This window comes from Sesamum indicum, linkage group LG3 (assembly GCF_026168435.1).
Source record: "Sesamum indicum cultivar Baizhima isolate 11 linkage group LG3, ASM2616843v1, whole genome shotgun sequence".
Classification (NCBI taxonomy): Eukaryota; Viridiplantae; Streptophyta; class Magnoliopsida; order Lamiales; family Pedaliaceae; genus Sesamum; species Sesamum indicum.
Window position 1 is genome coordinate 6,230,536 of NC_142659.1, and position 27,981 is coordinate 6,258,516.

General features: G+C 39.1%; 7 protein-coding genes across 9 annotated transcripts; 3 read left to right on the top strand and 4 right to left on the bottom strand.

Annotated features, from left to right (window-relative positions):
- Window positions 1-2,280: 2,280 nt before the first annotated feature.
- Window positions 2,281-6,435, bottom strand: LOC105157496 (putative metal-nicotianamine transporter YSL7). Its single transcript, XM_011073900.3, has 6 exons — window positions 5,084-6,435; window positions 4,549-4,712; window positions 4,262-4,359; window positions 4,046-4,180; window positions 3,675-3,864; window positions 2,281-3,574 (listed from the first exon to the last, which is right to left on the bottom strand). The coding sequence occupies exons 1-6, from the start codon at window positions 5,463-5,465 to the stop codon at window positions 2,468-2,470; spliced, it is 2,076 nt and encodes a 691-aa protein (XP_011072202.2). The 5' UTR covers window positions 5,466-6,435; the 3' UTR covers window positions 2,281-2,467.
- Window positions 6,436-7,135: 700 nt separating this feature from the next.
- Window positions 7,136-9,569, bottom strand: LOC105157362 (pentatricopeptide repeat-containing protein At5g66520). Its single transcript, XM_011073772.3, has one exon. The coding sequence runs from the start codon at window positions 9,050-9,052 to the stop codon at window positions 7,145-7,147; it is 1,908 nt and encodes a 635-aa protein (XP_011072074.2). The 5' UTR covers window positions 9,053-9,569; the 3' UTR covers window positions 7,136-7,144.
- A 25-nt stretch (window positions 9,570-9,594) lies between these two features.
- Window positions 9,595-12,259, top strand: LOC105157361 (protein sym-1). 2 transcript variants are annotated; one of them, XM_011073771.3, is made up of 8 exons: window positions 9,595-10,099; window positions 10,373-10,460; window positions 10,671-10,765; window positions 10,916-10,988; window positions 11,079-11,171; window positions 11,287-11,373; window positions 11,622-11,702; window positions 11,879-12,259. In XM_011073771.3, the coding sequence occupies exons 1-7, from the start codon at window positions 9,738-9,740 to the stop codon at window positions 11,700-11,702; spliced, it is 879 nt and encodes a 292-aa protein (XP_011072073.3). In that variant the 5' UTR covers window positions 9,595-9,737; the 3' UTR covers window positions 11,879-12,259. The 2 variants fall into 2 exon arrangements, with proteins under 2 accessions (XP_011072073.3, XP_088734809.1); XM_088878683.1 differs by having other exon boundaries at window positions 11,141-11,171.
- Window positions 12,260-13,003: 744 nt separating this feature from the next.
- LOC105157363 (putative GEM-like protein 8) lies at window positions 13,004-14,388 on the top strand. The gene is made up of 4 exons (XM_011073773.3): window positions 13,004-13,401; window positions 13,485-13,583; window positions 13,667-13,941; window positions 14,052-14,388. Exons 1-4 carry the CDS (start codon window positions 13,245-13,247, stop codon window positions 14,226-14,228), a joined length of 708 nt encoding a protein of 235 aa, XP_011072075.1. The 5' UTR covers window positions 13,004-13,244; the 3' UTR covers window positions 14,229-14,388.
- A 703-nt stretch (window positions 14,389-15,091) lies between these two features.
- On the bottom strand, window positions 15,092-17,776 carry LOC105157366 (kunitz trypsin inhibitor 5). Of its 2 annotated transcripts, XR_016064681.1 has the most exons (3): window positions 15,562-15,846; window positions 15,420-15,475; window positions 15,092-15,334 (listed from the first exon to the last, which is right to left on the bottom strand). XR_016064681.1 is itself a non-coding variant. In XM_011073777.3 (2 exons), the coding sequence occupies exon 1, from the start codon at window positions 17,318-17,320 to the stop codon at window positions 16,700-16,702; it is 621 nt and encodes a 206-aa protein (XP_011072079.2). In that variant the 5' UTR covers window positions 17,321-17,776; the 3' UTR covers window positions 15,420-15,475; window positions 15,854-16,699. The 2 variants fall into 2 exon arrangements, 1 of the variants encoding a protein (XP_011072079.2); XM_011073777.3 differs by lacking the exons at window positions 15,092-15,334; window positions 15,562-15,846 and adding an exon at window positions 15,854-17,776.
- Window positions 17,777-17,922: 146 nt separating this feature from the next.
- Window positions 17,923-20,085, bottom strand: LOC105157365 (pentatricopeptide repeat-containing protein At2g22410, mitochondrial). Its single transcript, XM_020692854.2, is given in 3 exon segments — window positions 17,923-18,215; window positions 18,343-19,945; window positions 19,948-20,085. Coding segments are annotated over 2 exon segments (1,611 nt in total). The 5' UTR covers window positions 20,042-20,085; the 3' UTR covers window positions 17,923-18,215; window positions 18,343-18,428.
- A 134-nt stretch (window positions 20,086-20,219) lies between these two features.
- On the top strand, window positions 20,220-23,324 carry LOC105157367 (uncharacterized). The gene is made up of 9 exons (XM_011073778.3): window positions 20,220-20,354; window positions 20,481-20,615; window positions 21,127-21,243; window positions 21,349-21,477; window positions 21,783-21,962; window positions 22,084-22,224; window positions 22,442-22,627; window positions 22,835-22,906; window positions 23,048-23,324. Exons 1-9 carry the CDS (start codon window positions 20,232-20,234, stop codon window positions 23,249-23,251), a joined length of 1,287 nt encoding a protein of 428 aa, XP_011072080.2. The 5' UTR covers window positions 20,220-20,231; the 3' UTR covers window positions 23,252-23,324.
- Window positions 23,325-27,981: the final 4,657 nt, after the last annotated feature.

The following is a 27,981-nucleotide window of genomic DNA, read 5'->3' on the forward strand; positions in this document are numbered from 1 at the left end:
ATCATATGTACTCGATGAAGTAATGCGATTTGATCGACCCTTCATGATTTATTTGATTTCACTTAATTTTGCAAGATATGATTTAATTTTCAAATTACTACCTTGCTTGATTTGGAAGATATGGTTTTTCTTGCCAAAAATATGATAGTTTGATGCCTAGCATTATTTGATTGGCCAAAAATAAATATTATAATATAAACTAATAACTATTTACTTTAGAATTAAATTCAATTATATTCCAAAATATACATAAAAATTGATATTTTAATATATTATTTTCCACGTGATTTAATTTGATTGGACAAATATTTAATTTGTCTAAATTGACACTCCTAAGAGAAAATTCATCTGATTAGTCTATTAATCAAAATCGAGTCAGGGTTTGTAAAAATTGTGTTAGTAGAATTCATCTGTTTTTATTTCAATCATAGTAATGGCACCGGTTAATCTACATCCGTTGCAAAATCATTTGTTATTTTCAAAATGCGTCGCAAAGTCCATAGCAAGTTTCCGTTTCCTGATTGAGTCTCGTGGAAAAAGACTTGCACTACATCGATTTCATGTCTCTTTTTCCAGCTGGAGTTATCCTTAATTGGTTCAGTGCAAGAGCAGACAATTCAAACATAGAAAAAAGTATACATAGTCCCATATACTTGTCTTGTTGGAGCTGCAGATGGGACAACCTTCGAATCAAATTTCTGAATGTCAGTTTCCAACAGGGCCCTCATGTCTGTAGAATCTTGGTTGAGACAAAGGCATTGTAACTTATCAAGTATGACTTACATCCTTCTTTTGGTGCCTTTGAAAGAAATGTGATGCATAAGAATGCTCTTAACAATGATCTGAAAATGGTTGACAGCATGAGTCGGCTGATTATGATTATTTATGACAAGTAAGGCATGTAATAGTTCAACCAAATAATATGTGGTTCATGTCAACATTCCGCAATCACTGCTTCAAACAGTAAAACAGTTAACATAATGCAAGTAGATGCTGTGATATACTAATATATTTCACTCAAGTGCAGATACAAAAGTAATCAAATTAGATGAGGGAAGTAAGGCTTGCTTTTGTCATAAGGCTAATTGTTAGAAAAAATATCACAAACAATCGTAGAACCGGTTTGAAATAAAATAATCAGATATATTAAGAGTTTTTGAAATAAAAAACACAAACAACCACATTGGAACAAATAAACAGTAAACTAGTTAGAGATGTTGTTTAACGGAAAAAACCTAAACCTATAACTTACAGTGAAAGTTGTATCGTAACAACTCTTGATCCGAAACTGCAAACAAACCGAATCTAGAATTATTATGCTTGCCTTGAGAAATTACACGTCCCGTCTAAGGTGCACCGAGTACTACACAATTTCTTTCAGGATAAGACGGTTGTCGTTCGTTCAGTATTGCATTTGTACTGACGAACACCTCGACTAACACTCAAATGCCTTACTGAAACTGAAGCTCAAAACTCGAATTTGAGAGGAAATCGAGAGCAGAACTAGAGAGAAGAAGGAGAAAGAACTTGTGAATTCTGTATTGTGTGTTTTGAAGTGAGAAGTGGCATCAACCTTTTATAGGCATGGCCAGCCACACACCATCAATAATGGCATTTAAAAACAACTGAAACAACACAAATCAGCAGCAACAGTTTTAGATTTAAATCCAGAAGTTCAAATATTTTTTGCTGTAAAAAGATATATCCTAAGACTGAGACGTTCGCCCTAATTCCCGCACCCACGTCCGTGAACAGAGCCGGGACGGGTGAGTAGCAGCACCGTGAGTGTGGGGCAAACCCATGTTAACTCTAGTCTCCATAACACTTCAAACACAACTTGAATATTGAACTTAATATAATGAATTTACTTTTACAATAAACTTCCAAGTGGGACACAAAATGAGTGTAAAACACTCACTCCCATATACACTTTATATACACATCAAAGCCCAACCTCTTTCCATGGAATTCTTATGTGGGACAAAGGCAACTTCTCTCAATTTCTTAAAGTCTAATTCATGGATTAACATGTAATTGCATCCATATTTTCAGACCATTTTGTTGTTACAATTAGCATCATATTATGCCAATTACAACAATCCCCCACAAATTCATAGATTTGGTTTCAAGCTTCTGTAACTTGTTTTCGATAATGATACCTTCCAGTTTGAACCACTGTCTAAGTTATATAACATCAGTTGTTACCAGGTCAAACGGAGCGAAGCCTTGAATTTGAGCCTGTGATTGTGACAGCGTATGTTAGTAACAACAAGTCGTTGGTTTTGTGTTGATTTTTAGGGTTGACACTTTAGGCAATTCTATTTCTTTACAAAACTGAGTTCCAAAACAGACGGACTGCTGAAGTTCATCAACATATTACAAGCATAATCACTGCATAGGTGAAGGAGAAATAACACAGTTTATTCAGTGCCTGTACACTACCAACGTATATTTTTCCCATTCATAACTAGGATCCCAAATATTTATCGACCCTACTGTTTGTTGCTCTTGAGATGAACTTCATGCAAATGGGAGGTCTGACCCCTGCTAGCGCCAGTATAGCGCTGGGCAACGTCCACATTCCGTCGCCACATATTAAACCTGAGGCAACGACTGGTCCAAATGCATCTGCCTTGGCCTTGTTCACTTTCTGCCAGATATAGAGTATCAGACTTCCAACACACATGTCAATGGCAAAGTAGGAACCTAAGAAAAATGGGATTCCCATTGCCATTGGAAGTGGGATGAACCAAGACCTTTTCTTGCCCAGAATATCTCTAATCAGGTTAATTAGAACGGCTGCTGCAAAGAATACATAACATAGAATCAGGCAATGCTTTGGGAGTGGTGAGAAGCCTTCAACCCCCAACCTAGCCATAGTATAGTACACAGTAGCAAAAGGAGCAGGATATTCACTTGTGGTATACCCGATATCAGGAAAAGCCTTGTAGAACATCCAAAACACACACGGAGAAATCACACAACCCATTGCTGTGCCAATCACTTGGCTCACAAAGATCGAACGAGGGGAAGCTAAGGTCATGTAGCCAGTCTTGAAATCCTGCATAAGGTCAGAGGCAGGAGCAGTGATGCTCATTATTACACCACACGCAACCAAGCGAGCCATAACTCCTCCGTGAGAGGCACCACCCCATGCACCTATCGTGAGGATGGCCAGTTTACCATACATAGATGCTGATGACCAACCTGTGAGCCCACAGCCAAATGCATTGCAAAAGGCAAGGGTTGGGGCAAAGATGTAGATGACTGCTATGTGATACCATTTGTGGTGGTTGAAGATGTGAGGAAGAGTTGCTGTAGAGATTGCAGCAGTGGCAAGATAACCTCCAATGGCAAACCACTTTGGTATTTGATCCTTTAGAAAGAGTTGAGAACGACGCTGGTCATCGTAACTTTGAGATTTTATGGATGGAGAAGAATGTTGTTTTACTGGGATTTGTGACTTGGCTTTTGTTTCAAGGAGCTTAATTAACAAACCGGCTAATGTCTGGGCCCGCGCCTTGACGAAGTTGTATGAGCCATCACCAAGAATCATGGCGATGCCAATGAAGATCTGAGTGAGTTTTTTGCATAAGTTTTCTTTCAGGAACAGGCAATATTGTACAAAACATGAAAGTAATAATCTTAATGCGGTCAGAATAGGAGGAAAGTACCTTGTAACCTTGGAGCCCTTTTAAACTGTTTGGAGGGAGATCAGCAGGATACCAGTGACCTTTTCTATTTTCAATAAGTGGCCACATAATGCCCCAAGAAAGGATTCCTCCAACCAGTGCCGAGACATTTATGATGTGAGGACAAATCATCCCAACTCCTACATAAGCTGCTGAGAAATCAAAGAAAAACCTGTGATTTCACAAGGAACGCATGAAAAGTTTTTAGCATGCCGCCTTGTAAAAATAAAATGTTTATTTGACAAAGTTGAGATTTCTTCTTTACGATAAGAAATTCATGCAGTTTCCTACATCATATAGTTCTACTATCCACTATAGAAACAAAGGATATCTTCTTTTGTGATTGTTCTTACTTGTGTTCATATGCTTGCAGTCCAAAGGTTGGGAAGCTTGTAAACCCACAGTCCTCTCCAGCAGTGAAGAACCATTGAAAGAAGCCCCACAAGAAGCTGAAGGAGAAAAACTTGCCCAATGCTCGGACCTGCTTCCTGAAATATAAGGAAAATGAACAAGTTCCTAACACTAGTTTTCCTGTTTTCATAAGTACGGAAATCAATATAATGGCGTACTTTGCTAGTTTGGCTCCCTCTGGAGTGTGGAAGCTGTTGATAAGATGTGCGGTCTCAGTGCCTCTTGCATATTTCAACTTGAAGTCTAAGATAATGATCTGAAGGAAACAACAGCTTTATTATTCAAGACATGGAAACACTCTAACCAGTCCATTATTTTGTACAAGTACAAGTACTCTGATGGGCTGTACATAAATTCATGTTTGCATGAATCACTTTATTATTTGTTCTTCTTCTTTGTCCTAACAAATGAAGCTTGCTCAACTAGCCTAGTCTAAAACAGTTACCTTCCGCATAGGCACCACAGCGAATAAGCCTATGAAGCTAACTACAAAGAGAAAGCTAATCATCCAACCAAGGGCCGGGTTCTTGTAGTCGAATGCATCTTTCCTATCCTCTGATTGTTCAGCTATTCGCTCGCTCATTCCAAAAAGGTAGCTCCCGAAACCACCTGTAGAGGATGAAAAATATTGGTGAACTTCTGATGCAACTTTCGTGTAACTGTTCTCTTGGATGGAGCTCCTTTAGCAAAGCCATATTGAATATTTGCAGTCTTTATACTATCTGCTTGATTATTTGCACAGGCTTGGTGTAAGGTGTTTATGAGATATGAGAATCATTCATGCACTTTCCAATACGGGGATTATAAAGGAAAGCATAAATAATTATAACGTTCTGATAAACAATAAGAATTTTTGGTATAGTCAAGAAATTGGCTCGACGATTATTTAAACTCGAGCAAAAACATACTGGAAAAGAGAATTATGTTCTGAGCTACATTATGTTTCTTATTGGATGGTGAGAGCATTGGTGGGATCTTACCGCTGAAGGCAACACCAGAGGAGGCGATGACACAGGTCTGAATTACAGTGTTCTCTTGACAGGTAAAGGGCTGCCTCAACATGCCAGATTGTGCAATCAACTTAGTCCAAGTCTGGATGAAGAAGAACCCCAATAGGCCAGCGGATACATTGAAGGATGGTATGATCCCAGTGGTGAGACTGAGTTTCATCACTACGAAACAGAACATCACCGACAGCAGAAAACTCACAGCAAAAGCTCTCAGCGTCAGTTGTTTCCTCCACGAGGGTACCTCGCCCTCAGATATCCTCTCCACAGACAATTCTTCATCTTCTTTCCTTTCTTCTTTCACATCTTCTAGTGCAGTCCCATCCTCCACATTTTTCTCTCTTTCATTTTCCATCTCTTCTCCCTACTTTTTGGAGTGGATAAAAATCTCCCAGAATGTGGATGTTTATACTACCAATGAATGAGAATATCTTTACCACATTCCAAGGTAAGGGTGCAGGGGAAAGGAGCAGCTATCACATGCATCCATATTTTGCAATCAACCAAGGGGCCAGGTAGAGTTGATGCGAATGACAGTAGTTCTTGGATGTTTATGTTAAGTCAAGCTCACCAACCATGCGACGTACAAAACTTATGTCTAAAGCACAATTCGGACTCACCATCTATTTTGCAAATAGAGAGAGATTATTCGCCCCAGTAAAATTCATGTTGGAGCATTGAAAACTAGCTCAATACAAGCCAGAGAGGACTCTTGCTAAAGAAACTAATATGCATTATGAGTCTATGACTCTGACTAATTAGGTGGGAGGCAGAGACACGGAATAAGGCGTTAAGGTACCGTTTGAATGTCTCAATCAAGTTCTAGTCTGCTGCATGACAGGCTTATAACACAAATTTTTGTGATGTAATATCACTAAATCAATCCCACCTTATGCTGCACTATCTTAGGCGAATGATAATGGTGATCTGAACTATATAAAACCAATTATCAGAAAGAAGCATCACCAACCCGATAAATTTGTAACGAGATTCAGCAGAAAATAGAATATTAGGATCCTGGAATTAAGAAAGTGAATCAGCTGACAAACCATTTCTTAACTTTCAATCATCATAATATGAAAGTATAGGATCCTAGAATTAAGAAAGTGATCACATGCAACGGGAATTTGGATAGCAGAAATCATCATCGAGATGAAATAATGATGGGATGACGAAATGAGTAATCGACAAAATTAAGAAAAGAGGCGTAAAACATGCGTCAAGTATTATGTTATTCTTGTGGTAGTCTTTTGGAAGACAACATTTCAAGCTGTATCAGTTAGTATAACCTTAGCTAACTGATGCAACCTTAGCCATAACTGGGTGGACTAAAACTTGTTAATACAAAACTTGCCCATCACACGCAGAAAAAGTAAGGTCCCATACTTGTACGCTGTTTCTGAGCCATAGATGGGACAAATGAAACAGAAAAATATCCTACACTCTCCTTTTCAATAATAAAAAATATCCTACACTAGAAAACTCAATGTTAGAATCAAATTTCTCATTGTTAATTTCAAAAAGGTCCCTCATGTCTCTTTCTATGCCTGCAGAAATCTAAAGTTTTTTCTCAATAATTATTTTATTTTTCCTGCGAACTGCTTGAGCAGATAACCATTAGCTTTAACTTTTTAACTTTCTAGTCATTGAAATATAGAAAGAATCTCAGTGAAGAACAAGAGGGTTTGCAGTCTGCACTAGTAAGTAACTTTAACCCCAGCAAAATCCTTCTACGTGTAAATAATTATGAATTGATCGAAGAAGAAACTGTAGAGATTGGGCCTAAGATGAGTGGCACATCATCATAAGAAAAGCTACTCCACAAATAGGAGATATGCAAACTGGAAGGAAAGATTTAATTATATTGCGCAGGCGTCAAGTCTGTCTGAGTCACTAGTTTGAAATAAAAAGATTAGAACTTCAATGAAATAAGATAAACCATGATTGAGGCAGAAGTTTATGCAGATTAGCCCGAATTAAAATGAATTTAGCTTGAAAATGAAGAGAAATATTTTTCTTTAACAGTTGGAGTAACTACCAATAATCCCTGCAAGAACAACAGCCATCTTTGAAACAATGAAATCTGTTGCGGTCACGTACAACTATTTCTCTATCAACAATCTCAGATATCAGCTTAAAAGAAGCATGACAATCTTCACAGATGCGGAGATTCTTGAAAATTCTTATTGTTTCTCCAGGTGGTGTACGAATGAGCCCGAAAACCAGTGCTAGTTTCTCACTATGTCTAGACAAAACCTTTTCCTTTTCCTTCTCGTCTATGTCAAGTAGAACAACTGACGTGTTTGGTATGTAGCCTTTCAGCCTCATATGTACTTGTAACTGATTCCACATCTTCAAAATCTCCTGGAATTGAGGATGAGTGTCGTCCCCAGCCACAAACTCATGAGCCACCTCTTTGATACTAACTGAACTCAAGCCAAGAGTCTTCTTCAATCCCCTATTTCTCATCAGCTTCCTCAACCTTGCTGCATTGTCCCATTGCTTTGCTTCCGAGTATATGTTTGCCAAAACCACATAGTAACCATCATTCAGGGAATCCAATTCATGCAAGTGTCTCATTGCTAATTCAGCCATTTCAATGTTCTTGTGGACTTTGCAGCCACCAAGAAGGGCACCCCATATAGCTGCATTCGGCTTTATAGGCATCTGTTTGATGAACTCATGGGCCTGTTGCAGCAGCCCTGCACGACTTAATAGATCAACCATGCAACCATAGTGTTCAATACCTGGAATTATTCCGTAGTCTCTAGTCATGCTAGCAAAAAATGCATATCCCTCGTTTATCAATCCCATATGACTACAAGCATTTAAGAGTCCAATGAAGGTGACTGCATTCGGCTTGATCCCTGTCTGTGTCATTTCAGAGAAGAGTTCCAAAGCTTCATCAGCTTTTCCATGTATTGCCAGTCCTTGGATCATGGTCGACCATGAGACTACTGTTCGTTCCTTCATACCCCCCAAAACATCACGTGCAGCTTCTAAACATCCACATTTTATATACATATCAATCAGAGTGTTAGAAATTTGGATGTTTCTCTGAAACCCACTCTCATCTGAATACTTATGAATCCTACGCCCAACATTAAGTGCACCAAGATCAGCACAGGCTGCTAAAACTGCCACCACAGTCACCTCATTGGGCTTCAATCCCACTTCTTCCATCTTGGTGAAAAGATCAACCGCCTCCTTTGGCTTCCCACACTGAACAAAACCTGAAACCATAGCAGTCCATGACCTCACATTCCTCTCAGGCATTTGTAGGAACATTTCATATGCTGAATCAGCATCACCCCTCTTCACTAGCTGCGTGATCATTGTATTCCAAGTAACGGTATCACGTTGGGGCATCTTATTGAACAATAGAATCGCATCACTTATCTGTCCACAAGATGAATATAAATGCAAGATCACATTTTGCAGAACCAAGTTGAATTGAAGTCCAAGCTTTTCAACAAATGCATGAATGATTCTCCCGTGGAAAAGATCAAGTAATTGCAAGCATGCCCTGAGAACGAAGGAGCAAGTAAAACTATCAGGGCACACGTTGTGACTTCGCAGCTGGTGAAACAGCAAAATAGCATCAAATGGAGAATCACTCTCAGCAAAATCTCTTAAGCAAGAGTTCCACAAGGAAATTTCTGGCTGGTCAACTAGCTGGAAAATTCGTCGAGCATAGGGGAAACTAGGAGTAAGAGCACAAACAGAGGCTACACGGGACAGTGGGAGGGCTGAGAGAGGAGTTCCAGTTTTGATGACAAGAGTATGCACTTGTTGGAGCTCAAATGGGGAGTTAAATTTATGAAAGAGTTCTCTTTGGAGAGTTTCCGACGTGGGCTTCAACGAACTCCGTAAGCTGTGTCTTTGTTCAAAATTCAAGGAAGGAAGCATACAAAGGGATATAGAGGGTAGTGGACAAACCATAGCAACTGTCGAATTGATAAATTGTAACTGAAAACATCAAAAGAGAGAGTCTTTAAGCATTAAATGCCTCCAACCATTATGGTAACCAGAGGATACAATCTTCACCTCCGTCACAGATGAAGGTATCCTCAAAAACTAAAACAGGAAATCATAGATGTGGCATTTCTGTATCACACTTAACGCAAAAGGCAAGCGAAGAAGAACAGCCCTTTACAGATTGCAAGAAACTGGCAAACAAAGACCAACGAGTTTCACCAAAATTTCAATGGTAACTAATACTATTACCAGAATTAAGAGGAAGCACCAGAGGGACTCATATGACTAAAGATTATATGCATACCGAATTAGATAAATTTTGAAAAAATGACAACGAGACCAGTTCAGTATATTTATACAAGCACAAACCAAGAAAGAGGTAAACAGGGCAGAGAAATAGAATCGAAATAAGGGAGTATATTAACAGATATTTGACAACTGCAGAAGATGATAAAATTGCAAGATTTTGTCTTTGGTCCATTTTGATGATGAAAGACCGGGTCAGGTCGGATTGGGGCAGCCGGTTTAAAAAGTAATTTCTTTTGGTAGTTACTAGCTGTAAAAGGACTAAAACCTCAAAAACCCACATATTGTCAGCAAACATTTATACTCCTATTATCCCTTGGTGGAAGAGAGGCTAAGCGGAAGTATGGTGGCTCCAAACCCGGCAACGGTGACAGGAAAATCCTATCTTTTACGCGAATGGGCAACTTTTGGCACACCCATTAGCCATTTCAATATCCAAAGCAGGATTTTTGTGCGCAACCCAATTCATACAAGCAGGAGCTTTGTAAGCTATCGTAATACACCTTCTCTGCCTTCTCCAAACGGGTTCAAAATATTTGGTCGTCCTGAATTTGGGCCTTCGGTTTTGGGTCGTCGCGTTTTCCGGGTTTCAAGTGGTGGCGGAGCTGGTGGTGGTATTGGAGGTTCCGGCAATGGAAAGAGTGGTGGTGGAGGTGGCAACAGTGGTGGTGGGAGTGATGGAAGTAACTGGTCATTACTTTCATGGTAATGTAGTGATCTGCTTACACTTTCTTTCTTTTTTTCTTTCTTGCCAATTTTGGTTCATTGTTTATTAAAGACTACATTTTTGTTTTGTGCATTAGTAAGCTTAAAAAAATTATGTGCAGTTTTAGGTGTTTCTTGGAGTTCAATAGGAACACCTTATTTCAGTAATAGTAGAGAAAAGGTCTAATGCACATACACTACAGCCAGTCTGATTATTCTTGTTACTTAAGGATCAGTTCTTTTACATCCATCTCACTCTGAATATCTATTCAGGTATATGTCCCTTCTTGCCAAGTACCCCGTGATGACAAAAGCTGTTACATCAGCATTATTAACTTTGGTTGGTGATGTGATCTGTCAGGTATAGCTATCTAGCACATATCATAGAATTATACAATTTATTACCGAAATCAACATTGGGGAATAACAACTTGAGCAATACTATTTTTCCTTAGTATGGATCTGAGAAGCAAATGCTTATTGCAACTATCTGTTGTGTAAAATACTGTGAATGTTAGATCTTGCTTCCTACATGAATGATTTTAACATTTTATTGTTGGCTGCACCTCAGCTTGTGATTGATCAAGTACCATCTCTGGACTTGAAGCGAACATTTACTTTCACCCTGTTGGGGCTGGTTTTGGTCGGTCCTACATTGCATTTCTGGTATTGCCCTGAAAGTTTTTTCTGTCTATTGCTCGACCAAATGTTGAATATCGCAGGAACCTTGTCACGATTGGTTATAGATTTATTGTCAAATTATCTGTCATTTGTCATCTTTCAGAGTTGAATTAACGTCTTCTGTTACACATTCAGGTATCTGTATTTGAGTAATCTGGTCACAGCCCCTGGAGCTTCCGGTGCTTTCTTGCGGCTTTTCCTTGATCAGGTGAAGCTCCTTGATTGAATTTATATAAGGTTTTGGTATATTTTTCGTTCAATCAACCACTTGGGCATACTTTGACTGTTTCTAATGCAGTTTCTTTTCTCTCCCATTTTTATTGGAACTTTCCTATCTACATTGGTGACGCTTGAGGGAAGGCCATCACATGTAATTCCAAAGCTAAAACAGGTTTGACAAGGACACTTTCGTTGTGCTTTTTTCTAATTTTAATAGGAGATCCCGAAAGGACAGGAGCGCTTATAGTCAAGACTTATCAAGTTAATGTCTAACTTTTATTTCACAGGAGTGGTTCTCGTCAGTTGTTGTGAATTGGCAACTCTGGATACCTTTCCAGTTCCTCAATTTTCGATTCGTGCCGCAGCAGTTTCAGGTTTGATTAATTTGTACACTCTAAGTAGTCCAAACTTTCTGGTTTAGTGTTGCTGAGAGAGGAGGAAATCTTCTCACTTCTAATATATCATGCACAGTACAAGAATATAACTATATATATATATGTATCTTCTCACTTCAAATTGTTGGATGCTTCAAACAATATGATAACGCTGATGAATGCTTTTTACTTTATACGGTAATTTTGTTTGACTGATAGACATTTTTGATGCATCATCCTTTCCGCAGGTCCTTGCCGCCAATTTTATTGCCTTAATATGGAACGTCATACTTTCCTATAAAGCTCACAAAGAAGTTGTTGCGAAATAGGTAGACTCTTTTCCTCAATATATAGCTATGTATTTGCTACCTGTGATGGATTTGAGGTATATATAGAGCAGTTACTGTATTATTAGGACAGCGAGTTGTTAAGGTAAGGTTGATCTGCAGGTTAACATTATTTCAGGCATAAAATTATTTTGTTGAGCTGCTGCCATGTCTTGCAGATATTATGCAGACGGGTTCCATCAGTGGTCAGCCAATCCGCAAGACTTGGAAAGGCAACATCAAACGATCTCCATGCAGTTTCACTCATGATGATTCTTTTACTGGCATTATAGAATGCTCAGCTGTTCATCGTTGCTTGCTGTTCATTTTGAGCTTCCACTATTCGTTATCAAATTTTCGGGGCAACAAATAATAGTCCTGCAAACACACAACAGGATGGAATAATCGCATAGAAAAGTATAATTAGAATACATATGAACATGGTGAAGCCAGCTGAAAGATTCTATCTTTAATAAAATTCTGATTACTCTGTAAATCAATTAATTTCAATTATAACTTTTGTTATAAACTAATCAATCAATCATCAAAGATTTTAGTCATGTCCCAACTCTTGTAGAAATCTTTATTTCAGAATTTTTGTCTCTGGATTGTTGGTAAAGCACACGCAAATGCATCAAGTTCCTCAATTCAGGCCCTTTCCTTCTTTTTGAATTAAGAATTGTTTCTATAAACTAGTTGTTGTGGGGGTGCTACGTGATCGGTACTGGGTTGTCTGGATACTTAACAGTTTCATTCTAAAAAGTATATCACCAAAGAGAGGAGGTTTGACGGAATTATAATCTGCTCAAATTTCTTGTCAAACAATTTATATGGGATGGATAGCATCATCAGTAATTGTGTTATTAAGGTTAGACAAAATGTTATGTTGTCGCTTTTAAGGATGAATGAGTGTTAAGATTAATAATTAACTTAAAATCTAGTTAGTGTCTGCCTCAGATAAGTCCCCAGTAGAATCTGTCTTTCAACAAAAAAGACTTGAAAGATAAGTTGGACAGAGTTTACTAACTGTCGGACTGATGGATTAAAAGTGAAAAAAAAAGTGTCCAGCTTCCAATTTTTTAAGCTCAAGACTTTGGATGTTCTTGAGGTTCTTAAACTTTTCTTTTAATTAATGGTGCAATATGTTGGATTAATTTTGTGATGGGGCCCTAACCTTTGACACGCTAACTGAATTTGACTGAGGAATTTTCCCAGAAATGTTAGTCCAAATGGGCAACAAAGACTTGTGCATCTCACACTGAATAAAGAAAAGAATCAGACCAATACTGATGAAGCTGGCTTTTTGTCTGGATGTGCAATTTCTAGCCTGTCTCCGTCTGTCTTCAACAAATAATCAAACCTGTGGGGGCGCCGACCGTGAGAATGACCCTCCTCATCACCTCAATTATGCATCATTCATCACTACATTGCTACAATTTTCCTTCATCTTTCCTCTTTCTTCTCCATTGTTTTCTTGGAGCCTAATTAGAGAACTCCAAGAGAAGAGATCGGGTATTCGGATTAACACGTGTAGAAGCGAAATTCATGGAGAAAATGAAGGATCACCAGCCTGAACATCATTATCGAATTAGAAGCCCATTACAGGCGGCAACCTCCGACAGATCGTCTTCCTTGTCTGAATCTCTCAGCTCCTCCCAGACTCAGAGTCCCTCCTCCTCACATCACTCAACTGCCTTCACAGGTATGTCAATTTCATCAGAGGATCATGGAATCAAAACAACAACAATAACATAATTAGACATATATGTTTCCTTGAAATTTCAGAAAATGGGGAGGCTGCTGCTGCTGCTGCTGCCAGGAATCATCACAAGATGAAACTGGAAAGAAAGGGAACAAGTTTCGCTTACAGAATTCGTGAACACGGTACATACATACATGAATTAGAATGGTTTTGGAATTATTGTTTCATTTCTAACATATATTGGATGATTAATCATTAATTGCAGTGAGGATGGGTCCTAAATTTTCGGAAACGGTGAAGGGGAAACTGAGTGTTGGTGCCAAAATAATCAAGAAAGGAGGGAGAGAGAACATATTCAGGGACGTGTTTGGTGCGAGTGATGGAGAAAAGCTGGTGAAGGCATCTCAATGCTATTTATCGACAACAGCTGGTCCCATTGCTGGGATTCTCTTCATCTCCACAGAAAAGGTTGCTTTCTGCAGCGAAAGATCCATTGCTGTTGAATCAAATTCAGGGGGAATTCTCAGGACACCCTACAAGGTACCTACCTACAATTACTTGCACGCACTTATACAGCTACCTACCAAGGTATATATGTATTTGTTTCTTACAAGAAGTTTGAATGTGTATGTGTATGTGTATGTATGCAGCTCAGCGTTCCAGTGAAGAAGATCAAAGGAGCAAATGAGAGTGAGAATGTGAGGAATCCAGCGCAGAAGTATATTGAGATTGTGACGGAAGACAATTTCGAGTTTTGGTTCATGGGATTTGTGAGGTACGAGAAGGCGTTGATGAGTCTTGAAAGGGTCATCTCCATGTCCAGATAGTACCAAACCAATTAGATTAATTTAGGAGTGCGCAGTTTGTGAACTTCCAAGTTGTAAAAAGCTGTTTCTAAGTTTGTGTTTGTCAGAGTAATATATATTGAGTTTGAAAATTGAATTGATGATACGGTATAATAAAGAGATGATGTTGGGAATCAGGTTATATTTGGTGTTTTTGACAGCATTTGTAAATTGAAGCCAAGAAATATATATATTTGTGTTGTAGATACAAATAATTATCATGTATGAATGTATACACTTTTTTAAGTGGTTAATATTATACAGAATTTCATTAATATTGACATGCGACCCTTGAAACATATCGGCTAAAGTTGAGGGTGAGATTATATAACTCTACTATTTTCCTCATTCGGGTTTTTGTTTTATTGGGTTTTTCCAAGCAAAATTATAAACGAAACAGGATGTATATGATAAGAAGTGTGTGTTCAAGAAAGAGTATTGTAAATACATATAATTATCATGTATGAATGCATACACCTTTTAGTTTTCTCCAATAATGCTCATTACCTTTTCCTATCCCAATAATATTTGTAATTATGATATTTATAAATAGCACTGTATAATTCATTTGAAAATAAGTAATTTTTGGAGGATAAGAGAAGCGATTTGGATAATATTTTTATATACAAATAGCAATGAGTAGTGACAGCCCCAGATGTGGATGAAATTGAGGGGCATAAGCCTAATTGGATGAGTGTATAGAAAAAGGTGTTAAAGGGTATCCCAATCCCATCTTTGCTCTTCATCTCATCTCATCATCTTCACACTTTGAATTGGTATTGGAGTAGAAAATGAAAATGAAAACCTACTGCTATACTTTCCATTGAAGACCAACAAAAACTATATATAAAAGAAGCATTTTATATATATAGAATGGGACCAAATCAATCCATCCATCCACCCATCTATTCTTATCGATTTAACTGTACAAAAAAAACATATATATGTAGAGCTAACACAGCATAGCACACACACCCTCATCATCGTCATCATCAAAAGCTTGATGGTGGTGATCTTGGGTCATGATGATTGTTAGCACCAGTACCTGAGTAATCTTCTACATCCACATGATCCAATCTTCTTTTCTTCTGCACATCATCATTAATATTTACAGAAAGGAATTAATGGGATTACAGAGATATTGAATTAAGTGAAGGGGGAATAGGGGAAGACCTGGAACTCAACATATACATGTACATGTTGTTTCCCAGCAGCAGAAGTGAGGCTTCCTGCACACAAAACACATCATCATAATCATGTAAGAAAATGAGATGGATGAGTATAATTAAGTAGTGTTGGGTGGGGTAGGACTTACTGGATGCAATTGCTGTGGAAGGAGAAGAGCAGAGAGCAAAGAATATTAGGAGGAAGATTACAACACCAACACTACCCTTACCCTTCATATTTCTTGTCATCATATCATATGTAGAAAGAGAAAATTAGGAGAAGAAGAAGAAGAAGAATATGGTTGAGTATGGAGGTGAAAATTCTTAATCAAAACTACTTGGATTTTATATATGATGATGATGAGGATGAGGGTTGCATATGCAATTATGTATGTACATATAATTAGTGGGAGTGAGAGTGAGAGTGGGCCTGAGACTGACCTGGTGGATGCAATAAAGTCAACTTAAATAAATATATGGGAAGACATGTGTATGTGTATATATGTATATGTGGAAGTCAGTGCCCACTTGCCTAACATTATCCCTTGTTCCTTTTCCTTTCAAGTGCTTCTCCACCCACTCCCTCTCTCTCACTCACTGCTACTATAATTAGGCCCAACAACCACTACATGAAATCATATGAATTTGGAGCATATATATAGAAATTTGAAAGATGGGATATAGATATGTGATGAATTGTGATTGATATTGAGACTATACATACATGATGCATGACACATGTATGTGTATAATAATTGTAGGTAGTGATTTTAATGTTAATGTGGGTGGTGGACATTATGGACCCATTCATATTTTGTGGGTGGATGGGCGGTGCAACAGTATCATCAGTACGCCAAAATGCATTGCATTCAACTCCAATGGATTTCATGACTGATGATGATGCCACTTACTACTGTTTCACAGATATTTTCTTTTGAATTTAATCATCCCCCCCACCCCCCAACAGAGAGTACTGATAGAATGATGAATAATGACGATGCCCCTTCCCCCGCCTTTCCTCTACCTGTCTGTCTCTTGACACATGCATCTCCTCTTATTATTACCAACACTTTGATTATATAAAAAGAAACTGCTCATTCAACATTACTAAACCACTAGCTAGCTGGCTGGCTGGCTGGCTACTGCATATATATTATGTACTCACAGGGACTGAGGGCCACAAACTTGGCTCCTTTTATTGCATTGCATTTATTATTGGCACACAACTTCATATAAAGCAGAATTCAAATTACAGTTTTTTATGCAAAGATGACCGTCTCCTCAGCTTCAAGCCTTCTTCAACATAACTCTAAACGGGGCATCCTCAGTCAGAGCCAAACGCCTTTTTCCATCTTGCATAAAAATGCCAACGTCTTTGCATATTACTTTGCAGTAATTGCACACTGTGGGGCAGAAAACAAGCTTGTAGTCATCTCCGTATGTTTCAATCTTGAACCAGTTGCTGATGGTTTCACGCCCTGGCTTCCCTTCTACTCCTCCCGTTGTTATGAAGTATTTACCTGTCGACGCGTCGTAGTTATCGAGCTTCCACACCGTGGATTGAACGCAGATTGTGGCACCAGAAAACTTGATGTTCTGATCGGTTGAAACACGGACCACGCCTTTCTTGGGGTTCACTGGCCGGAAGGTTAAGGGGAGGCCGTTTTTCACTTCAAGTTGTTCTTGCACGACGTCAAGCGGGCAAGTCTCATTGCCGGTGCTGGCTAGTGTAAGGCCACCACCTCTGCCGCGTATAACCGGCAGTATGTAGTAGTCGACTCCTGCCCGGACCAGATTTCTGTCTGTGTCGAGGACCGGAGCAGGTTCTTCAGCAGCTGCAGAGAGTGGAGATCTGTTGGCGAAAATGGTGAAGAGAAAGAAAGAGAGAAAGAGCTGAGTTGTCTTCATTATGAGATATTACATGCAAGAACAATGGATGTATGGTTACAATTTGGTCTCTTATAGCTGCTTTCCAAGCCACAACTTGCACATGGATTACAGGTTGAAGAAGAGCAGGAAGATGGTGGCTGCTTGTAAATTGAAGCAATGAACTTTGACTAAGGCTTATTATAATATCAAAGTCAATTTGCTAGGATCAGAATTTTGAATCTCACTCTATTTCCCAGTCCAAATCTACGACAAACGATATCAAAAACAATGTTAGATGGCCGCAGTTAGCAATTAAAAGAATCGGGTAATATTGCATTTGTTGAAAGTATTCATGTACCGGGATGTGATCTGAACATTCAATGTTCAAACTTGAGAAAAGAAACTTATCCATTTCATTTTCTATTCCGTACCAGAAGTGTTCATTCGCATAGACTAAATCAAGGTCATATATAGCAGCTGGCGGTGAGTCGACATGAAGGATAAGATAGCAGGATGGGAGGATGAGTTTTATTATTACACCTGGTTAAGGAAAACACCACAGGAGGCTGCTGAAATCTCAATATGATGCAACATCCCATGGAAAGGATGCTGATAAATACATCTTGGGACAAAGACAAAGATAGGTTCTAAAATATAACAAAGATATGCATTATATGCCATAAAACTTTGAAAGTTGGTATCATCATTTGGCACAGAAATCAATATGGGGCATGCTTTGGTAAAAGCGCAAGGTAGTATCCCTATTTTATGCAGCCTGTAAATAATACAAGATATTGACAACACACAAACAAGCTATGCACAAGTCAGAAAACCTTTTCTGGTAATAATCCCTGCACACGGCTTATCATCTACCTTGAGCTTATTTCAGCTGTCCCGTCCTCGATCGTGTTAAGCTGCTTCTGCCTTTTAGTTTCTGTTACAATCCGATCAGCAAGCATTAGTAACCAACATGATAAATGAAACAAGAGAACTTAAGCAGATAGTTCAGCACAAATTTTCATCTCCCAGGCGTGGAGTTAAAGAAAACAGATAGTGGTTACCTAAATCATCTATCAGTTACATTCTGGTCTTTTTCATGTTATAACTGATGACTGCATCCTCGATCAACTCGACAACCTCCACAATCTCACGTCCATTCAAAGAAAAGAAGGTTAGAATCTAAGTTTGATTGTTCAATCATTGCGTCCAGGACAATCATTATGTTATCACCAACAGTGTATGGGGAAGCTTCAGCAAGAAACTCATGAACAACACCATTCACTTCAATCCAACTGCACCCAGGTGTTTTCTTGATTTTTTGTTCTCTCATCATTTTCATTACCCTCGAAGCATCATCCCATCTGTTTTTCGAGCGGTAGACACTCCAAAGAAGTACATATACTGCATCATCATCAGGTTCTAGTTCGAGTACTTTCTTCCCGGCCACTTCAGCCAATTCTAGATTCCCCTGTCCCACACAAGCACCGAGAAGCGATCTCCAGATAACAGCATCCGGCTTCATGGGCATCCCCTCAATCAACCTTATGGCTTTCTCCAGATATCCTGCTCGAACAAAAAGATCAACCATACACCCAAAATGCTCAATCCGGGGCTTCATATTGTAGCCACTTACAAACTTCTCAAATAATCTCTCGCCCTCAATAACTAATCCTGCATGGCTGCAAGCTGATAAAACTGCTAGAAAAGTAACTTGATTTGGTATCATTCCAGATTCCACCATCGAATCAAAAACCAGAAGAGCACATTTACCTCTGCTATTAAGCGCCAAAGAGGAAATCATGGTAGTCCATGAAAACAAATCTTTCATCCTCATGCTATCAAATAGCTTCACAGCCGAATCAAGATTTCCACTTTTGCCATACATGTCTATCAACCCATTATTCACGGCAACATCCAAAACGAATCCAATGCGTTTGTTAATGTACCCATGAATTGCACTTCCTAAATTAAGTGCCCCAATATCAGCACAACCAGAAAGCAGGGCAACAATGGTGACTGTAGTGGGATTACAATGTTCTCCAACATCTTCACGTCTCATTCTTGTGAACAACTCCAATCCTTCGATTGGATTTTTCTTGCGGACATACCCCACAATCATCGCAGTCCAAGAAAACACATTTCTTTGTGGCATTTCATCAAACATCCCTTTAGCTGATTCCATATCACCATTCAGAAGATATCCATTGAGTAAGCTAGTCCATATAGCAACATCCTTAAAATTTATGCTACTGAACACACGTTCAGCTATGTGAACTCTTCCATTTTTAACGTACATATCGATCAGCGCGTTATGCACATTGGGCCTGGGTTCTTTAAGATACTTGTACACCAAGCCGTGGATTGCTCTTCCATTTCTTAGGTCCTTGAGGCGTGCGCAAGCAGAAAGAGCAGCAACCACGGAATGCGAATCAGGTTTCGCGGAATCGGACAACATCAACTCGTAAAATACCATTAACGCTTTCAGGGGTTGCTTGCTATTAAGGTAAAGATTCTGAAGAGAGGTCCATGAGCCCACATCCGGATTTGGCATTAGCTCGAATATTTTCCGCCCTTCAACTACTTTGTTGAGCTTTGCATAAGCCTTGAGCATTCTGCAACCGAAGTAATGCTGAAAGATAGCGAGGGCGATGGTGTGGGCGAGATTTGATTAAGAAGATTGTGGTGCCTTCCCCATTTTCCCAGTAGAATTTTCAGCTTCTCGAAAGATGCCTGGTGTTTACTGATTAGGGTATGTGTCATCTAATCAATCAAGAACTTCTAATGTTTCTTCAACAAAGAAAGAAAGGATTTTGAAGTTAAAGTTCGCTACTTTTACCGCCATTTCTGCTTTATATTGTTTCCTTCAAAGGGCAAAACTGTCCTGTAGCTTTTGGATAGAATTATCCTGACATTTTTCCACAACAGAGGAAGAGAGAAGGCTGCTACTGAAATGACAAGCCTTAATCTTGGGCATCCATTTCACTCCACCGCCGGCCGGAGACTACGGTGGCTGCCCGATAAACCAGCATCTCGGCTTGCAATCTCATGCTCCAGTTCTCTCCTCCCAAATAAGGTATGTCAGTATAGTCCAGAGACGACTCCCTAAATTACTACTATCCATCTAAAGTTGGATCTTTCGTAAGCTTTATGAGTGTCAAAGTAAAGATGAACTTCTTTCTTGTGGATGGTCTTTGAGCAGTTTAAGAGAGCGTACACGAGTGTGATGATAGTGCCGACTGGAGTGGGAGCGACAGTCGGTGGTTATGCGGGGGATGCTTTACCGGTAGCTCGAACCCTCGCCTCTGTCGTTGACTGCCTCATCTCTCATCCCAATGTATGTTTCTCTTTGTAATCTTACGCCCAGAAGAGCTAAAGCAACTGCAACTCCCAGAAAATTTGTTTTTGCATGGAAACCCATTAACTTATGCTTTAGACTGTAAAATTGACATTTTCTGTGAACAGGGATAGTAAAGTAACTGTTGTTAGATGAGAATTTAACCCAAGTCATCAACTAGGACCAGAGTATTTGCAGGAAACATGTTCGATGATAAACCAACAAGAAAGAAAACACCTTGCTCCCATATGCGTAGTAAATGCTATGACTGTAATCTTGTATGATTAGGGAATAATGTTATCTGAGAGTAACTGCAATAACTGGAAAATGTATGATGTTCCTTGGGGCTTGGGTGCAAAATAATGTGAAGGCTGTACCAGAAAATTACACGATATCAGTCGGACCATATAAGTTATGTAGTTCTACAATCTGATAGCTTAATGTTGACCATCAAGAAGCTGATTCTGGATTTGTGTGGTTTCATTTCTTTTTATCTTTGTAATTCTTGCAGGTTCTCAATGCAGCAATGCTGTACTGGCCAATGCCGAATGTACTGTATGTTGAGGGCTATGCACTGGATAGATTTGCTGAAGGCCTTTGGGCACTACAACCAGTTCATCAGAATAAGGTGTGTCCCTCATTATCATACATCAGGTGTGACAATTTGATTGCTGCCCATCTAATTTCTCATCTGTTTAAATTCTTGACATAATATACATGGAATGTGAGCTAGGTGGGGCTGATTCTTGATGCTGGGATAGAGGAAGAACTTCGCATTCGTCATTTACAGGTGGTGGATGCAACAAGGGCTTCTCTTGGTTTGCCTATTGTAGAATATACTGTGACAGACGCTGCTCTACAGGTACGCCCATAAATAGCTGATAGATTAACTGTATGGCTGACTTCACAGTGTGTACATTCCTCTGCCACTTCTTTCATATATAGTAAGATCTTTGTAAAAATTCTCTACTTACTATACCAACAAGCTGCAAATCCTCCCTATGAGCATGTAGTTACTTCATTTCACTTTCTTACAACCATGAAAATTGAAATGCTTCGAATTATTTAGAACTCAGAATGCTTTCAATTGTTCTATTATTCAACTCCTATTGCAGTCATTTTTAGTTTTGAAAGATGCTTGACTATGTATTTCTTATATATTTATAGGTGGAAAAGTGGATAGACCCCAAGAGTGGACAATCCACTGGAAGGATACAGCGTCCTGATTCCCTATTAAGGGCTGTGGAGATATTAGTAGAGAGATCTGGTGTGAATGCCATAGCAGTTGTGGCACGCTTCCCAGATGATGATACTGATGATGATGTAGAAAATTATCGACAAGGAAAGGTATGAATTTTGACTGGTTATATCCCTTTTCTTTCCCTACTTTCAATTAACTATTGAAAACGACTACGTGTTTTATTCTAAGTTCACTGTCTCACTAATTTAAGCTTTTTGTGAAATGCAGGGCGTTGATCTTTTGGCAGGTGTAGAGGCAGTCATAAGCCATCTGGTGGTGAAGAAATTTGGAATTCCTTGTGCCCATGCTCCTGCATTATTACCTTTTTCATTGAGTCCTTCTTTATGTCCAAAATCAGCTGCTGAAGAGGTGCAGTATCTTCTTGTCGCTGAAACCTATAGTCGGCATTCTGTGTTTTCACTTGATAATAAAATTTCAATTAGCTTCTATACAAAAATGTTCTCCAACTTGGAATATAGAAGATAATGAGTTCATTGCTACCAATATAGTCTAAAGTTATGTTTTCTTCCTTTGATGTTTCAAGACAACGTAGCATGTCTATCTGTAACTGTTGCCTTGATAACAGATAGGGTACACATTCTTGCCATGTGTGCTTGCTGGCCTTAGTACTGCTCCTCAGTACTTGGTCCAGAACTTCAATTCTACAGGAAAGGACTATATACTTGCTAGTGATGTTGACAGTGTGATTCTACCAATTGATGCTTGTGGAGGAGACGGGGCTCTTGCATTTGCTAGTAGGAAAACAAACAAGGTGTGCTTTTTCTGCTTATTTCCTTTTAGAACCTTATTCTTGTGATTTAAAATTCAAGTACACAACTGAAAAAAGTAGTTTTCCCATGCTTTGAAATAACCTTATCCTGCTCATCTACTTTTTCTGTCAAGTTAATATTTCTTGTTTGTTACAGCAGCTTCTTTGCAACAGCTAATGCTTGTCTCTGTCAACCCTCTTTTCTTTCAGCCACTTTTAATTGCCGTTGAAGAGAATGAAACTGTTCTCAATGATACCCCTGAGAAACTTGGGATTCCAGCAGTATGTTCTAAAAGACCTGACAAGCTTTTTTTTTTTTCTTTATATGCATGTTAGTATAAAATTCTTTGCACTACAGCATCCCCTGCATTATTATATGACATACTCTATTTAGATGTATCTAATATAGTACTTGGAATTCAGGTGAAGGTATCAAATTACTGGGAGGCTATCGGAGTTGTTGCAGCTCATAAGGCAGGAGTAGACCCAAATTCTCTGAGAAAAAACAGAATAAAGAACATATGCGGTGCCTCTTTCATTCCTTCCAATGGCTATGCCGCAGGAGAACCGGTTTGCTTGATGGACGACATCAGTTGTTTTCCTAGTTCGAAAAATTACTGGCGCTGAAGATATTACAGTTACTGTTGTAGATTAAGATTATTAATAAGTAATAGAAAAGAAAAGTTGATTACCGAGTTGAGATCATCTCCGCAGAGCTGCAAGACTCGGATTCCAACACAAAAAATTATTGCAAGATGAGCTTTAATGGCAACAATGCATAATGCTAATACCACAGGAAATTGGGTTATCAAACCCTACACAAGTATGCCTTGTACTATATACAATAGGCAGCGGCATTCGTATGGCCAAAAGGGAGTCAATCTTGATACTCCGAATTTCAGAAGAAAAGTAGACTGCTCCATTTTGATGGAAGTCTCACCAAGAATTCTACTGCCACAAGAAGCTAGAGCATGCATCATTCTCACAGGATCACATACCTGGCTTACATCTACACAATAGCATTGTCTTGCATTAGGCAACCTGCAGGGCATTCTAGTAAGCACGCAACAAAAGTTACATCAACGCAACTGCCCACAAAATAGCAACGGACATAACCAGGTTAATTTTTAGGAGGCAATGTGTCATGAACAGTGAATAAAATTTGGAGAAATAACTAAGAAGAGAAACAAGGTGGGAATGGAGTGAAACAAAGAGTGGAGAAGGGAGATAAAAATTTGATACTAATCCATAATAATCTTGCCCAACAACGTTCCTTGCTTTTACAATGGATTACAGACAAAAAGACAAGAAAGAAATAAAATTGAAATTCATTAAAATTGTTCCAGAAAAGTGGTCGTGTACTGTACTTCCTCTAGCTCGAGTTCGTAGTCTAATGGCAGCACAAGGACATCCCCAAAATGGCAAGCCCTCTGTGTCATGCGCGTTCCCTCCCGTACAAGTGTCACCTGATGAGCTAGCGTGAGATCGCCCAATTGTAGTTAAATCTCCAATCCCCTCTTCCAAGTGATCGAGCCCTAATTCTCCAAAAACGATGTCGTCTGTGCTTAGGGATTCAATTCGCCCCCAATTTTGGGCGCGCTTGTGATCACACTGTCCAGATTCATCTCATCAATCGAATGGCTCCCTTTTAAAGTCGCATTTTAGCCTGTAATTGTGACATTCCTCCTCCCTTTTCTGGATCCCTGCCCCCAAGGATCCAAAGAAAATTTTGCAACCATCACCTGGTAATCTTTCCATGTAGCTTGCTTAGGTGTTGAGTGAGACCATTAGATTAAGACTTGAGGGACTCGAACATTGATGCGAGGTATTAATCTTCGAGCTAAAATGGTTGCAGGGTACACTTTAAAAACTTCATCTTCCATCTCAGGTAAGTTGACTAAGGGAAAACACTTGGAGCCTATCTTCTTTTTCAACAAAGATATGTGGAACACTGGATGAATTCTGGACCCTGGGGGTAACTCCAGTTTGTAGGCAACCTTACCAACCTTCTTAATGATTTTGTATGGCCCAAAATACTTAGCAAACAATTTCAGCTACTTTCTAAATGTAACTGAGGTTTGTCTGTAAGGTCGCAGTTTCAAGAAGACTTCATCTCCAACTTCAAACTCTCTCTCAGTCCTCTTCCTATCAGCATAAACCTTCATCCTTTGTTGTGCTTGATGGAGGTTGTCCTTTAACAGTTGCAACACTTTAATTCTTTCATGCATCAGCTCCTCCACATCAGTGTGGTGGTTTTGTAGATAAGGTCCAATAGATAGCTGTTGAGGAGGACATCCATATTGAGCTTGGAATGGTGTGGCCTTCAGTCTCGTAAAGTTGTTGTTAAACCAAAATTTCTATCAACCATTATGCCTACTTTGTTGGTTTTTGGTGGCACATGCATCTTAGGTAGTTTTCTAAGCATTGATTGACCCTTTCAGTCTGACCATCACTTTTGGGGTGGTATGCTGAGGACATATCTAATGAAACTCCAGATAAAGTGAACAATTCCTTCCAAATCTTGCTAGTAAACACCTTATCCTTGTCTATTACAATGCTCATAGGAATCCCATGAAGTTTATAAATGTTGTCAAAGAAGTCCTTGGCAATAGTGGTGGTTGTGTATGGGTGTTTAAGGGCTATAAAGTGAGAATACTTTGTGAGCCTATCTACCACCACCAGAATAGAATACTTACCTTCAGAACTAGGCAAACCTTTAATGAAGTCCATGGATATGTAAGACCAAGCTTGTTCAGGAATAGACAAAGGTTGTAGCGAACCAGGATAGGAGTTGTTTTCATGTTTGGACCTTAGACATGTCTCACATTCTTTAACCCAAGTTTGAACATCAATCTTGAGTGTAGGCCAATAGAACAGTGATTTAATCCTTTGGTAGGTGCCATTAATTCCAGAATGACCTCCTAAGGCTGAATCATGTAATGCCTTGATGATTTTCTCCCTGACACCACTATGACTCCCCACACATACCTTTCCTCCCTTCATGAGTATTCCAACTTCGTAAGTATAATCAGGAAAATAAATACTATCCACAGATTTTGCTTGGAGTATTGTTTGGAATAGAGTGTTTCCTCATAGCTGCTTTGTATTTCTTCCATTCATAAGGGGACTTGAGTGGTAATGGCATAGGATTGAGCCACTGCCTCCTCATGTTCTACTCTAGAAAGGGCATCTATTGCTCGGTCCTCCTTCCCTTTCTTCTTTTGAACCTCGTAGCTAAAACCTAATAGCTTTGCTACCCACTTCTGTTGAAGCATGGAATCTACTCTTTGATCTAAAATGTACTTCAGACTCCTTCGATTAGTTTTGATGATGAAATGATTCCCTTGCAAGTAATGTTTCCATTTGGTCAGAGCTAGTAGTAGTGCCAGGAACTCTTATTCATAGGTAGATAACCCTAAATTTTTAGCTGCTAAGGCCTTACTCAAATAGCTATAGGTCTGCTTAGAACAACTCCAATACCTCTATCACAAGCATCAATTTCCACTACAAATGGCTTGGAAAAATCTGGCATGGCAATAACTGGGGCAGAAGTCATCAAAGTCTTGAGTTGATTGAAGGCCAGATCGGCTTCATGGTTCTATTCGAAAGCATCCTTCTTCAACAGAACTATCAAAGGTTTGCTAATAACCCTATAACCCTTGATGAACCTTCTATAATAACCTGTAAGCTCCAGAAATCCTCCGAGTGCTCTAACAGTAGTAAGCACTGGCCACTTAAGCATGCTTTCAATCTTGTGGGGGGTCAGTAGCAACACCTTCCTAAGAGATATTATGACCCAAGTATTCCACCTTCAGCTGAGCAAAAGTACATTTACTCTTCTTAGCATATAATTGATGTGTCCTCAATAACTCAATCACCTTATTGAGGTGCACTAGGTGCATTCCCCAATCCTTGCTATAGACTAAGATATCATTAAAAAAGACCAAAATAAATTTTCTGAGACAAGGCTCAAAGATAGTGTTCACGAGGGCTTGAAATGTAGAGGGAGCATTGCACTACCCAAAAGGCATGACTAAAAACTCATAGTGCCCATCGCGAGTAATGAAACTAGACTTTGGAATGTCTTCCCTTCTCATCCTTATTTGAGAGTATCCTGACCTCAAGTCAATTTTAGAACAGTATTTGGCACCATGTAATTCATCAAGTAGTTCATCAATAATGGGGATAGGGAAGTGGTGCTTGATAGTAAGCTTGTTAAGGTACTAGTAATCAACACAGAGTCTCCACCCTCCATCCTTCTTCTTAACCAATAACACTGGGATGCAAAGGAACTTTGGCTTGGTCTTATGATTCCATTGCTCAGTGTTTCTTTGACAATCTTTTCAATTTTAGCTTTTTGACCATAGGGCATACCTATAAGGGAGCTGCCTCTTAGGGATGGCATCAAGCAGTAATTTAATACAATGCTCTATGTTCCTCTCAGGAGGAAGTGAGCTGGGCTTCTGGAACACATCTTCAAACTGTTGTAGCAATTCTAGCATCCTAACATTTCCCTCACTATGAACTGGGACCTTATGAATTGACAATAGTTCCCTTGCTACTTCAGGGTTCTTCTTTCTCATCAAACTAGCCAAAGACTGCAAAACATCATCTTAATACCTAGTTGTAAATGGTTTTGAGAGTTATCCTTCCTTCTGGTTGTGTAAGTGTTACTTTGAATTGATGGAAATCCAACTCTATTGCTAAGCCAATCACAACCAAGCACCAAATCATACCCTCTAGTTTCAACAATCTGACAGAGTGTGAGAATTTTTGCCCTTACACCTCCTATTTAAACCTTGGGCATCTCAGTTTACTGATGAGTCTACTGCCATCAGCTACTCTAATGGTCATAGGGTCTGTGTTTTCTAACTCACAACCCAATTCCCTAGCAACTTTTTCATCAACGAAACAATGAGTGCTTCCACACGCTATGAGGATAAGAATTTCCTTGTCCCCTACTGTTCCATTAACCTTCAAGGTTTTGCAGTTGTTATCTCCTTTCATGTCATGTAAGGACACTATTATCTCCTTCTCAGTTATCTGTTCTCCTAGTTCAGCTTCATCATAATCCTTAGCCTCTTCATCACTGAGTAACATGTAGACTTGTCTGTATTTACATCTACATCCTGCAACATATGGCTCATCACATCTGTAACACAAGTTTTTCTCCTTCTTAGCCCTTACCTCAGCCTCAGTAAGAAACCTTTTACCTTGAGTAAAATTCCTTGGAGTAGGGATCCTGTTCTGTGGTTTAGCAGGAGGTTTTGATGAGAGATTTCTGTTAGGTTGGTGGTTTCTTTTAAGTATTGCATTAATTGTATGCTCTTGTTTCCTTGCAAGTATAACAACTTGAT